Source organism: Marmota monax, unplaced genomic scaffold, assembly GCF_021218885.2.
Source record: "Marmota monax isolate L192 unplaced genomic scaffold, Marmota_monax_Labrador192_F-V1.1 WCK01_AAM20220418_F8-fsc00007, whole genome shotgun sequence".
Lineage (NCBI taxonomy): Eukaryota > Metazoa > Chordata > Mammalia > Rodentia > Sciuridae > Marmota > Marmota monax.
Genome location: NW_026692781.1, coordinates 24,959,278 through 24,974,871, shown reverse-complemented (window position 1 = coordinate 24,974,871; position 15,594 = coordinate 24,959,278). Strand labels below are relative to the sequence as shown.

General features: G+C 37.8%; 1 protein-coding gene across 2 annotated transcripts in view; it reads left to right on the top strand.

Annotated features, from left to right (window-relative positions):
• The first annotated feature begins 7,904 nt into the window (after nucleotides 1-7,904).
• Tmeff2 (transmembrane protein with EGF like and two follistatin like domains 2) overlaps nucleotides 7,905-15,594 on the top strand; it is a 256,946-nt gene continuing 249,256 nt past the window's right edge. Inside the window, exons 1-2 of one of the 2 annotated variants that reach the window (XM_058580335.1) lie at nucleotides 7,905-8,454; nucleotides 10,855-10,964. In XM_058580335.1, the coding sequence (XP_058436318.1) occupies nucleotides 8,283-8,454; nucleotides 10,855-10,964 (282 nt within the window). In that variant the 5' untranslated portion in view covers nucleotides 7,905-8,282. The remainder of the gene's footprint in view (nucleotides 8,455-10,854; nucleotides 10,965-15,594) is intronic. The other variant, XM_046447438.2, reaches the window with a different exon arrangement.

Here is a 15,594-nt window from a genome sequence, read left to right as displayed (position 1 = left end):
GAAATATCTTCTCTCAATAATTAAATGTACTGAAATTCAAAACATGTACAATTTTATAATGCATATATAATATACAGTAGGCTTTTAATATAACTAAATGCAATTATAAACACATATCTAAGATGAGGATTTTAGAATAGCTGAGAAAATTGACCTATACGAAAAAAGAATGAAAATAACTAATAGTACAAAACAGAGATGATGCTGTACAAGAAAGATGAAATAAGAGACTGTTTCAACTTCTGTTGACTTTTTTTGGGGGGAGGGAGTGGGTAGTTGGGATTGAAACTAAGGTTTCTCTTCTACTGAGCTACATCCTCAACCCTTTTGGTTTTTTATTTTGAGACAGAATCTGGCAAAGTTGCCCAGGCTTGCCTTGAACTTGAGTTTTCCTGCCTTAGCCTCACAAGTAGCTAGGATTTTAGATGTGTACCACTATGCCCAGCCTGACACCCACTTTTGCCTACTCTCTTATTACATGTATTCTCATTCTTGTTGTTGTTGTTTCTGGGGATTGAACTCAGGTGCACTTAACCACTGAGCCACATCCCCAACCCCTTTTTGTATTTTATTTAGAGACAGGGTCTCTCTAAGTTGCTTAGCACCTTGCTAAGTTCATGAAGCTGGCTTTGAACACAATATTTTCCTGCCCCAGCCTTCTGCTGGAATTATAGGCTTGTGCCACCATGACGGCTCATTCTGTTCTTCTTATTGTTAATACATAACTTTGTTTAGTGTTTCTTTCTTTATTCCTTCTTTCCTTTCTTCCCTCTCCTCTCCTTTTCTCCTCCTCCTCCTCCCCCCCCTCCTCCTCCTCCTCCTTCTCCTCCTCCTCCTTCTTCTCCTTCTTCTTCTTCTTCTTCTTCTTCTTCTTCTTCTTCTTCTTCTTCTTCTTCTTCTTCTTCTTCTTCTTCTTCTTTCTCTCTCTCTCTCTCTCTCTCTCTCTCTCTCTCTCTCTCTCTCTCTCTCTCTTCTTTTCTACAATCAGGGGATTGAATTCATGGCCTTGCACATTCCAAGCAAGTATCTACCACAGAAGTACATCCCAAGCACTTTTATTTTGCTTATTTTTATTTTTTAGTTGATGAGGCTGTCCTTGAACTTGTGATCCTCCTGACTCAGCTTCCTGAATGACTAGAATCACAGTCCAGCCACCTTGCCAAGCATCCTATGTTGACTATTATATATAGATTTCAGTCTTTCCTATCATCCCTGGTTCCTTTCCCACCCCAAGTTACATGTCATATTGTCTCTCTTCATATACAGATTAAGTTTCTTTGATACCAAAGTAATAAAAAGAACTCTAGTCAAGACAGAAAACTGAAAGTCAGAGAAACTAAGTATGAACATGGACCCCACCTTCTAGGTAATAGGACAAAATTCCAACTCAGATATTTACAGGTGCCTGGAACCTGTCCTGTGGTCTTGCCTTGTCATTATATGGGGAGGTCTAATTAGCCCATGAGTTGCTGTGTGTCCAGATCTATGCCATAAAGAGATAAACATAGTAGTATAAAGATATTAATTAAATTCTCCTTAAAATCTTGTGAACATTTCTGTTTAAACATTTTTAGCATGTTCAAAAATTAAGATATGGTTTTTCAAAAAGTAATGTTGTCAGATGTAATCTGTATCTGACCCTATGTTACAATCACTGCTAAGGAAATTACAGTAATTTAGAATTTATATAAGACAAAATCAAGGACAATTTATAGGTTGTATGGTAGGCGGGGACAGGAAAGGCTGATATTTTAACAAATATCATCTTAACAAAATTTTTCATTTCATCTTAACAAAAATTTTCACAATGGCAGGGAGCATTGCATCAGAAAACAGAGATGAGGAACATTTGCACTGCTAATTTAGACAACTCACACCTGATTATGAGCTGGCTTTACTGCTGTAAAGATACACATCAGACGGAATGGCCAGCCCTGTCCCCTAAAATGTGGATAAGATTTTTTAAAGCCTACTTCCTTTAAACTATCATAATAGAGTAATGTACCGAAATCCATTGCCATGGTTTATTGTAGTTTTTCTTGTTAAAGGCATTCATGATCAAATAATATTGGAAAATCTGAGTTCAATAAAGTTAAACAGGTGTTTAGTTTTATTTGATGTGTTTTGGTTTGATTTTACTGCAGGGCTCCTCAGAGCCTTTAGTATGTAAATGCACACTGTGAAGGAGTGTTTATAGGAGGCATTTACCAAGTTTAGGGTATGACAAAATTCCCTCTCCACATTTTTTTTTCACTTTCACACTTCTTTTTCCTCCTTCCTTCCAACACAGAGACAGGAGATGCAAAGTGGCTAGGAATTATTAGCGCTTACGAGATCTACTGTCATAGATAATAGAGGGAGAAATGATTGAGGTGTATTGTGAGAAATAAATGAATAAAATGCTCAGAACATAATAGACTGGATGGTGCTAATGACATAAGTTGTAAACCACCTTAGTGATTCTTTGTAATAGAAGCCAATAGAAACCATGAGTAGCCAAAGACAAATGTGAAAAGCATTTCATCCTAAACTGATTCTAGCTCCTGGTTCAAAAAAAATAAGTTTCATAATAAATTTCAAGAAAAGTAATAGACTAAGCTCTTATATAAGGCTATGATCAAAATAAAAGCCATGGGAAACTATTTGAAGTTTTAAATAAAAAGGACATAAAATTGCATTGAGCTTATTATAGAATGTTTTGAATTTTAGGGGTTTTTTGGTTTTCTTTTTTTCTAAACTAGTTGCAAATTAATGGCAAATATTAACTGTTTCACTAACTGGTTAAACAAAGGGCACTTTGTGTGAAGTGTTCATTTAAAAAGCTTTAAGTGAAAAGAAAGCACTCTTTTACCTCCTGAAATTTGGATATCTATATAATGAGGAACAAGCCACCCACCTATTCACTGTCCCCAGAAAGATAACAGTCAGGGAAATATGTTATAATCATCAATAAAACTGTTAAAAAATGTCTTTGTGTCATTCTGAGAGTTTCCAGGTTTGGGTGGGAACTTTGCGTTAGTGTTATTTTAATTTCCAGTGAGGTTATGACTGAGGCCCACTGTCCCAAGATGAAATATACTACCCAGTACTGACATCTTTTAAACATGAACAATAAAAAATAATGAAGAGCACAGGAATCAATAAAAAAATAAAGAAACTTTATAAAATTATTTTTTTAAATCACAGCTCATAATTTATACATTACTAACTGTAAAAAAAACGGATAGAAAATAGTACTCTGAATCACTCTGAGTTAAAAATATCAATCAGAAATAAAGATGGTTTTTCTGAAACACTGTCATCATAAACAAAATTCTGATCCCTTTATTACATATTGGCAATATACACTTTACATATCAATATTATACATGAAAACTAATAATATTTATTGGGGGTATACTATATATATACCTGCCTATTTAAATTATGGGATAAAATGTTAAGGTATGGGGATAGAAAGAGAAACAATATCATACTTCAAATTATCTACAATCAACTAATCAAATACTTTAATATCACAAGCACATAATTTTATTTGTACCCTCTTAATTACCTTCAATCATGCATCTAAGTACACATACATTTCTGTAATCATTCATTCATTTGTTTACTCATTCATTTATATAAGTGTTCCCCCCAAAACCATTACCATTAAATAATACATTATTTATCTCTTCATCTTCAGAACAACCCTAGGAGGTGTTATTTTTACTCACATTGTATAAATGAGAAAACTAATTACAAACTTACTAAGTAATACATATTAGGATCAATATATATGGTAAATATCAATGATAGACTGACAGACACAGCTTATCTGTACACTGAGTTTTAGTCTTTATTCTGTCTTTAAAAACCTCTCTATCTGAAGCCCTATGAAAAATGAGCAAAAGTCCAGATACCCTTTCACTTGTCATTTAAGTATAGGGGTACCTTAGTTCTCATTCAAGAATGAATATTAAAATATTCAGGGTCCAATTCCAGAATTTTTGAATCAGAATTCCTGTTAATGGGACCTGGAAGTTTTCTATTAAATTTTTTTCAAGTAATCATATGATCAACAGATTAAAAAAAAAAAAAAAAAAACACTGTATGTTATTGCTCCTATTTGAGATTTGATGAGTTTGGATCTTAGTGATGCTCCAAACAAAAGAGAAATAAAAAATGTTTAGGGGAAGAGCTTATATATTACCAGATACACTTTCCTTTCTCAAAGGTAAAGAAGCATTGATACAGCAGGAAATGTTGACTTGCTCCCTATGTTTTGAAATCAGTCTAAATTTTGCTGAGGCCCAAGTTGCTTGATGCTTTGAAAGCTATATTTCTTTTCTGTGAAATGCAAATAATGATATTAATTGTCTCTTTGGGGCCTTGTAGAGAAAAAATACAATTAACGTTTTTTTCTTTCACAGGACAATGTATGACACGGTAAGAAGCATACTCCACATTCCTATTGTTATTAAAATTACCAGAAAATATTAGAGGTCAGGAAGGAAAAAAATAGTTCTAATTGCACTTGTGTCTTATTTTCCCAGGTTCTTTTGTCTATCTTAAATAATTTTTATTCTGGAATAATTTCTTTTCCTCTCCCCAAATCACATTAAGATTTGAGTATGCTCATATTTCTCAGTGAGTGCTAGAGACAAATCCAGGGTCTTGTACTGACTGGACAAGCACTGTGTCCCTGAGCTACATCTCAGTCCTTCCCACTAAAACCTTTTGAAAAGTTTTCTGTAATTTAAAAAAAAATTCTCTGTGCTATTTCTACTTTAAAATATGACAACTTGACTCTATCCCTCTGCACCAGTTCTAGGGTGTGTATGCCAAAATAAAGTGCTCTAGCTCAGGATTATTGAAAACTAATATTGTATACTATTTTAAAATGAGAACTTTGTAAATGCATGTTATGATTGGATCATACTCTAATTATATAATATACAACATAAGGTACAATTCATAGACATGGTTTTAAATTTAATTCAAATAAATAAACTGATTTGACCCTGTTGGGGAAAAGTCAATGCCCTAATCCAATCATTAATACAATCTTCATTGCAATAAAATTTTATTCCTGTCTGCTTCCTTGGTGCCTAATGATGAGTCGAAACAACATACATATTTTATTTACATATTCAACAATACAATGCTCTGTTCAGTGAATGATGTTCTTCTGCCACTTGGTGGTGCTTGCCAGTTTTAAAATTTGTTTCTTGGTGGCACTATAACACTAAGTACATAGTAAGGAGAACAAAATCACAGCATTCCCATTGGAAAGGGTTTGTTTCGAACTGTTTAATAATTTAAAGAACCTCTGTGGAAGCAACTGTATTTGTTAACCAGTCACAACCAGTAATTACTCCTTTGGAGTTTTAAGTTACTTTGGGAAAAATGTCTTAGGAAGAATACATATTACTAGAAAGCATGCCAAAATTTTACTTAGCAAAGAATTCAATAACAGTTATCCTCTGCTAAGAGGTTCTGTACAATTGTACTTAAATAGCCAAGCCCTGAAATCTTTGCAGGTCTCATTTCATTATCATAATTACTGCATAAACACTTTTAAGGACTTTTGCTTTAGTTTCAAGCATGGCTTATTTTCATAAGCCTGATTAGTTACCACACCAGCCTTGTTATGGATAATGGCATGTTCTCAATCTGTACTGTGGAGTTGTTATAGCTTGATTTACATTAAGCTTATATTTATGTTGCTGTCTCTACTGAAAGGCATCTCTGATTTCTTGCTTTTGCAATATCGCTTGGCAGTTGTATCTACTGAGCATTCCGTTTCCTTAAAGAATTTAGCTGCTCTGTCTAGAAGCCGATTTTCTGATGCCTCTAACGTCTGGTCAAATTGATCTGTTTTAATGGAGTCTTCGTCGGTGAGGAGCGAGATGCCACTGACTAGAATGCTGGGATCCGCTGCTTAATTGCCAGGAGTGAGAGACACTGAGATTCAGAAATCTTTGGAGGTGGGCGGGGGAGGGGGAGGTAGCCTTAGGATGGAGGCGGAGATGCAAGATAAAGGGATGGGTTTCACATAGGGAGAAAAAAGGATTTCTTTGAGGCACCGAGGTGCTGCACGATCACATCTCTCAAAGGAGAAGTTAAAAAGCGAGGAAGTGGGAGGAGGTCGGAGGTTAAAGTACTTAAAAAGATTGCTGGGGCACAATTTTTTTTTCTGGTGGTGTCTGAAAAAGATAGATGTTCCCCATTTTCAAAGTATTTTGGTGTCTTTTTTAAGTGATTAGGAATGGACACTAATTGCCTGTTAGATGCTATCAAACAACGCTGTGCTAAATTCAGGGGATACAGAAGAAGAGAGAAGAAAGGAAAATTTAAAGAGAGAAACACAAGCTATGAAGGTTTTTGAAAGAGAAGGAAGAGACAGAAGAGGGGGGGTTGAAATTCAGAGGAAGGAGGGTGCAGAGAGAAGGGGAGAAAATCCTGAATCATTCAACGCACGCGCGCACACACACATACAGAGAGAGAGAGAGAGAGAGAGAGAGAGAGAGAGAGAGAGAAGGAGAAAAAAAATAATTTTTAAAAAGAAAGAAAAAGAAAACTCTTCCTTGCAACTCTTCCTTGTAGGGCATCCAAAACATCGCGACTGCAGTAGTGACCGAGTCGCAGGAGAAAGATGCTCCTCTCCATCCGGTCCCAGAAAGCTATGGGTCCTAAGGACTAAAAACCCATTAGGCTAAAGAGTGTGTCTAACTGCGTGAAGAATGCAGCAGGCAGAAGGCGGGTCTCGCTACGCCGTTTTGCCCAGTGCCGGCTGGAGCGAAATAAAGAAACGCGCAGGGCCAGCGACTCCTGCCAATTTAGACCTTCTAGCCTCTCCAGATCACTGGTGATCAGGTAGAGAGACCTGCGTAAAGCGCCCAGGGCTACTGCCACTGCTGCTAAAGTGAGCCGGCTGTTCCCGGACGCTGCTTCCCAGCGGACGCTCCCGGGAACCCACCCTTGGCTTATGCAGAGGAGCCCTTCCCTTCTTCTCAGACCACTTGTCCCGACCAAATCTGACCTTCGAAACACATCTGGCCGCACCTTCCAGGTGGCAGCAACATACAGACTCTGGGCTGGAGAAAAGCGTGTGATGGGAGACTGGGATTCAAATCTTCCACCCCTTGGTTTGGGTCGGAGATGCGGGAGGCCAGGAAGGGAAGAAGGGAGAAAAAGAGGAAAGAGCTTGCAAGGCTGGTTGAGCCAGCGTGGCGAGCAGCCTCGGGGTTGCAGGTTCCTGTGGGAAATGCTGCTTCCAGGCCTGCCAGAGCTGTTCTCACACTCACACCATCGCTTCTCACCCTCTCCTTCTCTCAGCTACTGTCTAAAGAAACGTCCCTGGGCTCTCCGCCGCGACATTCCCAGCTTTCATATAGCTCAGGCGGCGCGCTCCCTCACGCTTCAGCGCCGGGCGCCTACAGGACGCCCTCTTCTCCCTGCCCGCTTTCCCCTCTCTGCCCTGCTTCTGCGGCTCTTCGGCCGCCTCCACCCCCACCATCTCCTGCTCCAAGAAGACGCCATCCAGCCGCGGCGGGTGCTCACAGCCCCGGGTCACGCATATAAGAGAGGCGCAACTCTGGACCCTGAGCTCGGTAGGGGGCGTCCTGGAGCGGAGAGTGAAGCAAGAGGTATAAAGGAGTGTGGGGGTCGCCCACCCTGAAGCCTGAGCTTCTTCACATGAATTATCCGCGCCTAGCTCCATTCGGGCTAGAGCCTGGCAAGCTAGCCCATCTGTGGCATCCGCGGCCGCCTCCTCCTTGCACCTCCTCACCGACCCCTCCCTCTCGGGACCTGCATCCCGCTCCACCAATCAGCGTCCGACTGCCGCTTCCCACGTGATCCCGGGCGGGCTAAGGACCTGCTGCTTCCCAAACGCCAGAGGGATGCGGGCGGCAGAGCGCGAGAGGCGGCTGCTAGGCTGCGGGGCGCTTTGACTCTCCCTCCACCCTTCCTCCTTGGGCTCCTCTCCTTTGCCTCCTGGACTTCTGTCTCCTGCGCTTCTTGGAGGCCCCTCCTTATGGCAAGAGCTTATCGCATCTCTGGAGTTGCTTCTCAGCGGAGGACCCTCTCACTCCCCGGGCTGAGCCGGGTCACTGGATGTTGCTGAAACTCTCGAGATCATGCGCGGGTTTGGCTGCTGCTTCCCCGCCGGGTGTCACTGCCACCGCCGCCGTCTCTGCTGCCACCGTCCGCGGGATGCTCAGTAGCCCGCTGCCTGGTCCCCGAAATTCTGTGTTCTTCAGAAGCCGTTTGCTGCTGCAGAGTTGCGAGAACTAGTCATGGTGCTGTGGGAGTCCCCGCGGCAGTGCAGCAGCTGGACACTTTGCGAGGGCTTTTGCTGGCTGCTGCTGCTGCCGGTGATGCTACTCATTGTAGCCCGCCCAGTGAAGCTCGCTGCTTTCCCTACCTCTTTAAGTGACTGCCAAACACCCACCGGCTGGAACTGCTCTGGTAAGCCCAGAACCCGGCCCCCCCACCCGACCCCCTTAACCATTCAGAAGAACTCTCCTATCCTGCATAGGCCAGTCGCTACCCAGCCTCGTGTTTCCCACCGCCCCAAACCTGAAACCCCCTACCTCCATCCAGAGAAAAACAGGGAGCTGTTCCAGCCCCCCTCCGGGAAGTGAAGGGGGGGGGCTACTGGGATGGGCAGAAAGTGCAGGTGCTGGAACCTTTGAATGCTTGCACTTACACTGACGCCTCGAGGATTTTGAAAAATATACGGGATGGTTTTCTGGGTTCACTGAAAACAGTAACAACCCTATGGGAAACACTAAACAGAACATTTCCCTTCATTAGAGAAAAAGTCTGACTAGGATGAGCGAGAAATAACTTTATGAGAAAGAACAAGCGAGAAAGCAATAAATCAAATGGTGACTGCAGAAGAAACACTGATTCCTGGCAAAAGTGCCAAGAGAGTATGATGGTCTTGCATTCAAGACCAGTTCACTTAGATTCTAAAGGAGTAGGTTTCAGGAGAATCAATCTCAATCAATCTCAATATCTCTCTCTCTCTCTCTCTCTCTCTCTCTCTCTCTCTCTCTCTCTCTCTCTCTCTCCCTCCCTCCCTCCTTCTCCTCCCCCTTCTCTCCTTCTTTCCTTTGCTGCAAAAGACATTGTATTTGATTTTGCAGTCCAAAGATACCCCTCCTCTACTTCCCTAACCTCCTGTGTGATGGAGGGAAGTTGAGAAGGAACCGTTCACAAATTTCCCAGGCCAGAGTAGGTATGACCAAGGCTGGGAAGGCTCACATGCAGGGGGACAGAAGGTGAATTGACCTCTGTGGGCTCTGACTCCTCCATTTCCGGACAGGGTTTGGAGTGGGTCTGTTGCACCTCTTACTTGTTCAGGTCCCTTCAGAGTCTGAAAGCAAGACCTTTGGCAGCCTTTGCTCTGCTAAAGCCTGCTAATTAAATAGGGCCATAGGATGGGAGTTGCTGCACTCCTAGCAGTCTTCGCATTTCAGTATGACAGCCTGTAGTATACCAGGTGGAATTGTGGTGTGATTTCATTGGCGTTTTAAACTCCATTAACATGCCTGGGTATTGTCCCCTAGGTCTGGTGTGTTCTAGTTTTAGCAAGTGTGCATGTAATTTTTCATCTTCTGTAAATATAATTCTGCTACAGTTAAATCTGGCTCTGAATGAAGTGACTTTCAGGGATGTATGTGAGCCAAAGTGTATGTAACTTTTGAGAGGAGGAGATGACTAACTGTAACTTATAAGTGAAAGAATATGTAGCTCTTAGTTATTACTGATCTAAATGCCAAGAGGAAAATTATTATGCATCCTTTTAATTTATCCTTTTTAAAATAAGTTGAGAATTGCAACCCTGTTACACTGGGTCAATAGATCTTTGTTATGTTTTTGGTGATTTCTAAATTTGACATTTTTATAAATTTCACGTTTTTAAAATTTATTATTGGTTTATGCATGCACATAAGCTGTTTTTGAAAGAATAATTTCTACTTCATAGGTGCCTTGTCACTTTTTAGATGCTTTGTTATAAGAACATTAAATAATCTTCAAGATCAATTGTTTCAAATGTTGATGGCTTCTTAGTCCAACATGACTGGTTTGCTTCATCCATAACTGTGGTATTATTTGGGGAAATAACTAACTGAAATGTGACATTAATATTGGCAATAGAGAAATTCATTATTGGCCTGATATCTTAAAGGGATCTGCACAAACTGAAAAGAATGGACTGGTTTTCCAGGCAGATTGTCAAGAACTTGGCACCCCCCTCCTACCCTGTTAACTTAGAGGTGATCAATCTTCATTTGAGCCAGACAGACCATCACAGAATACACTGTGCCTGTTTATCTTTATTATTGGGGCTTTGTTTCCTCTTTGTCTGGATAAATTCCAAATAAGGGATAGTTTCAGACCTTAAAAAGAACAATTAAATATGGAGAAATGGTAAAATAGCACTCATAGACTATCACCAGCTCTTTCTCAAAATGTTGAGTTTTCCAAAATATTTTTCATATATATATATATATATATATATATATATATATATATATATATATATATTCCATTTGATGAACAAAAAAGTAAAAAAAAAAAAGATGATAGGTAGCAAATGTAAAACTTTCATTCACTGTTGCCAGTATTCACCCAAGCTGAAATGCACTATTTAAAGAGGATATTGAAAGAAAATTGGCTACAAAATATCTGTGAAGGATGGAAATGACTGTTGATCACTTAACTAGCTTGTGAGGTTATTGGTAGAGAGTGTCCTGGTTGTTGGAATTAAAATTGAGGGAAATTCTTTTAAAGATTCAAGGTGGTCCTTTGGTGAATCTAATACGTTTTAATGACTAGAGTGTTCTCTTTAAATTTGAGGTTATGATGACAGAGAAAATGATCTCTTCCTCTGTGACACCAACACCTGTAAATTTGATGGGGAATGTTTAAGAATTGGAGACACTGTGACTTGCGTCTGTCAGTTCAAGGTAAGATGTCTTTGCATCTTCAAATTCATGAAAGGGACTATGAAGCAACCTTTTCAACCATCACTTGTCAATTTATACCTATATGAGCTAAGAGGAAAGATGGCATCAAGCAAAAGTATTGGCAAGAGAGCCAACAGATGTCAGGAAGATGTCACCTCTTGTACCATACTTATCATGCCACTGGAGGTAGAAAGCTTCAGGTTGCACTTTTTATATATGCTGTCCCTTCTAGTGTGCATTTTGAAAGTCAAGAGACTGGGGGTAGTAGTCAAAATAGTTGACCAGTAAAAATTGTGGATCTGTATACTTTTGTTCCTTTTGACTTGGGAATATTTTGAACTTATTGCTCTTTGTTTTAATGGTCTTGGGTTTCATTCTCCTTTCAATATGATTAAATATTTAAATAATCTCTGATTAATGTGACTTTGAAACTACTGATCTAGTTTGGAAATTATGGACCTTATTAATGTGTTAACTTTTCAGTGGATACCACATTGAATTAGAACTGAATCTCCCATGAATCAAAATAAGCACATTGCATTGAATTGCAAGTCACTTCTTGAACGTGAGAAAAATTCTCTTGGTCTCATGTTATAAAGTTTTCAAATATTAAAACACAGAAAAAGTTGTGTAGTAGGTATCATTAAAACTAGATTATTAGAAGATAAAACTCTCAACGTTATTATCATCATCATTTAACAAATGCTTTCTATAGTGTAAATTATAAACCTTCTTTTCCTCTCAAAATATTCATATAATTATATATACCTTCAATTACATAGATGTTGTGTGAGTATTCTGTATTCACTTTTGAGTATTATTTACTTTTTAAAATATCCTTTGACATCAATATAAGATTCAACAAGGAAATATGAATGTAAACAAAACTCTATAGGTGAGATAAGAATACTTTCCAAGAATATAAGTAAAAGGAAGTTATAGAACAAATAAAAACATCAATCTCAAATTCTGGTCTAAACATTTGACTTAATGTGTAATATTTAGAATTGAAGAAATTTAAATATCTTAGACTGAATTTAACCACTCACTGAAACATATAAGGGGATTCATATTTCAATATAGTTTGAGTGACTTTTACATAGACTAAAAGCTTCATAGACTTTATTTTCTTTATTCTCAGAAACACAGAAAAGAAGTGCCATTTGTAAAGTGCACCACCTCCTATGGGTGGTTACTGCTGTGACTATACTCCAGTATTAAGACCATACTGTAGTGTTAAAAACACATTTAATATGCATAGACTTCCAAAGTCTCCACTACGCTGAGCAATGTAATTATGTTCTTTCAATGAACTACAAGAGAAAATGGAACATGAGAACTCCCCAATTCATACTTCCCCAAAATGTTAACAGGAAAAAAAAGTTAGACACATCACTAATTAAAGATACCCCCCCAACACACACACAGGATTTTCTGAAAATTTTCCCTTTAACTTTGTGATTCTCATAAATGTGTCTTATTTTTGTAACCAAGGTTAGATATAATAAATGAATTCATAAACAGTATAAAATAAACTAGGAAGAAAATTCCTTAAATGGAAAGCCATGTTCTAATATTTCACCTTGAGGGGAGGGAAGAGTAGATAGAACTCTAAATGGATGAGTGCTACTAAATGGAAAAGTGCACTTTTCTTATTAAAGGAATTGTGTTTGGTTTTTCAGCTGCCACAGAAGATTCTGGTAAATTTTTTATTAAGAAAGATATTTGTGCTTTTAATATATTTGTCATTAATTTAAAAAAGTTCTTGAATGGAATAGATTGTAGAAGTCAATGAATGCAAGTTTAAATAGAAACAAAAAATGTAAATTTGTAAAATGTAAAATTTTTAAAAGGTGAATTTTTAAATTTACTACTTGCTCACTACTGCTATTAATGTGTGTTTTGCCATAGTTGTCAACTTGGCAGAAGGAAATAAATATCTTCCTAGTAGAAAATTTAGATTTTGAATATACTGGGAATATAGAATAGTATATGCAATAATGAATTTGCATATACCAGGAATATAGAATATATAGTCTTCTCACAGTACTTTCATGTGAATTTAATATTTTTTTTGGTTTTGTTTTTCTGCACTAGTACCTGAAGAAAGGTGAGAAGTTCTGAAAACCTACAATTTTCTACCTACAATTCTAAACTTCTGGTTCCTTTGCATTTTCAGATAGAAACATGAATTCTTCCCTTCAAAATAGGATACAAACTACAGTCTTTCTTGCTGAGCGATAATTTTAAAGAGAAATGGCCATATATGCATGTAACCTATAATGTCTTCCAATTTGTATTATTAATGACCAACTAAAGTGACTAAGGGGGATATATTAGCATTTATCCCCCTTAGATAATTTTAAGTAAATTTATTTCTACCCTTTAAACCTATTATCTCACTTATTTCTTATAACTAGGTAAATTTTTTTTCTTCTGCTTTTAAATATGAATCAATCAAGGCTCATAAATGTAAGGAACTCACCATTAAGTGGTGATCCTTGAGTAAGAAGCTAGATCCTGACAACAAATGCAGTTTTTCCCCAAGATATTAGACATGAAAATGAAAATATCAATGACAAAAGTGCCAGATTTTTGTGGACAATTCTTAATATATAAAACAATGAAGGTTGAATGTTCCTAATCCAATAATACAAACTTCAAAATGCTCTGAAGTTGTATATGATACTAAAATAATTTTGGATTTTGGAGTATTTTAGATTTCAGACTTTTGGTTTGGGGATGTTTACAGGGCAATATCTATGCCAGTATTCCAAAATCCCCCAAACTCTATAAAATATGAAAGAATTCTTGTCCCAGGCATTTTGGATAAGACATACTGAATCTATACAACTGTTTCTTAAGTGATTATATAAATTACAAAAATGGCAATCTCTTACATCCTACCTTCCTGTCTATATACCAAATGATATGCTGATCAATCTGGTAAACGAATTTTGACAGTGAAAAATTAAATGCAGGCATGAGCACAGGTCCCCTTTATTTGTTTTCCCTTCAGTACTGCTCATTGGAAAATTCAGCTCTTTGCTCACATTTTGTTCTTGCCTTCTGTCTTGAGTAGCAGAGGAGATGCTCACTCCTACGGTAGGTCAGTATTCAGGTGCAAGATATATATATCTATCTTACACCTGTGGAAGACATCTCTTACACAGGGCACTCTGTCTGTCTACCCATCCATCCATCCATCCTGTGAAAGCTCTTACACAGGTATCATCCAATCAGAAGCCTTATTTTCAGATTTTATCTAATTCAAATATTAAATATTTTTATTTAACAAACCATGCTTTAAATCTACAAATGTCTCATTACTAGGACTGTATAACAGAATGCACAGAGCTTAGAAGCAAAAGACAATGGACTTTTTTTGTGAGTGTGAATCTTCAATTTAGATAAGGCTCAATGGAAACATTTAATCTCTGCTTTCTTTGCCATTAGCTGAGCTCACTCAAAGGCGAGGTGCTCTATGCATCTTAGGGTTTTAACTTGTGTCTGAGTACCAGCAGGGGACCTTGTTTTTCTCCATGTTGATCTCTATATGGGCTACTTTAGCCTTTCTCATAACACAGAGGCTGATAATCAAGGGAAAATATGCTGGGGGTGGGGATTTCTTTAAATGACCTAACACAGGAAGCCACACAGAGTCCCTGTCACCATAATCATAGGTCTGCCCATTCTTGAAGGGTAAAATTTTTACATTCAACGAAATTCAGCCACAGGGAAGTAAAAGTTGCTTATAGAATGGTCAAAGGACTGCAACATATGCAAGATTTTTTTATCAATTTCTTTCTTGGAAGAGAAATATACCATATTCCAAGCCATTCTTCCTAAGCCTTTGACAACTGGGAATATAACAGAATTCACTTAACATCTGTTGAGCACCTTCTACATGCCAGACTCTGTGGAAGGTGCCGACAATATATAAAACATAAGTCATACATAGCTTCTAGATGCTGAAATTTCAACTAAAAACCCCTATTAACCAAATAAGCAATAAACCATATGAAATACTTTTAACATAATTTTTATTCCTTTGTAGCAGAAATGAATTCCATATATTCCATTATACCAAGTTATTGAATCTGGTGTGGTAGATTGCTGATATCATAAGTGATGAAGAAATTCAGAACAAAATCATTTTATTGAAAAACACATATTTAGAAAATAAACTTGAGATTTTAAAAACATCTTAGGCAAAATAGAATCACTTTTTCTTCTGTGAGGAAGTTTGCCCAACACATACATTTATGGACCTAACCATCTGGGTTTGAATCTTGGTTTTTTTTTTGTTTGTTTGTTTTTTAACCATCCAACAAGGTAGACTTTAGCAAATCACTAACCATCTGAATTTGTCCCTTCACCTAAAACTGAGCAATATCATCATTACTAATCAAAACTATTTCCAATAATTTTGTATATTTTAATATAGGGTTTAGCATATTTTCATGCTGTTATCTTGTTTTTCTTTTTTTTTCCCCCTAACTCTAGAAATTCCCTGTTTTGGTGTTAATGTTAGTGACTGCTAGTTAAAATACATGTCATAAAAGCCAAATAATTTACATTTCTTATTATAATGAGATTTCCAAAGTATTCCCTATTTTAAGAGCATAAC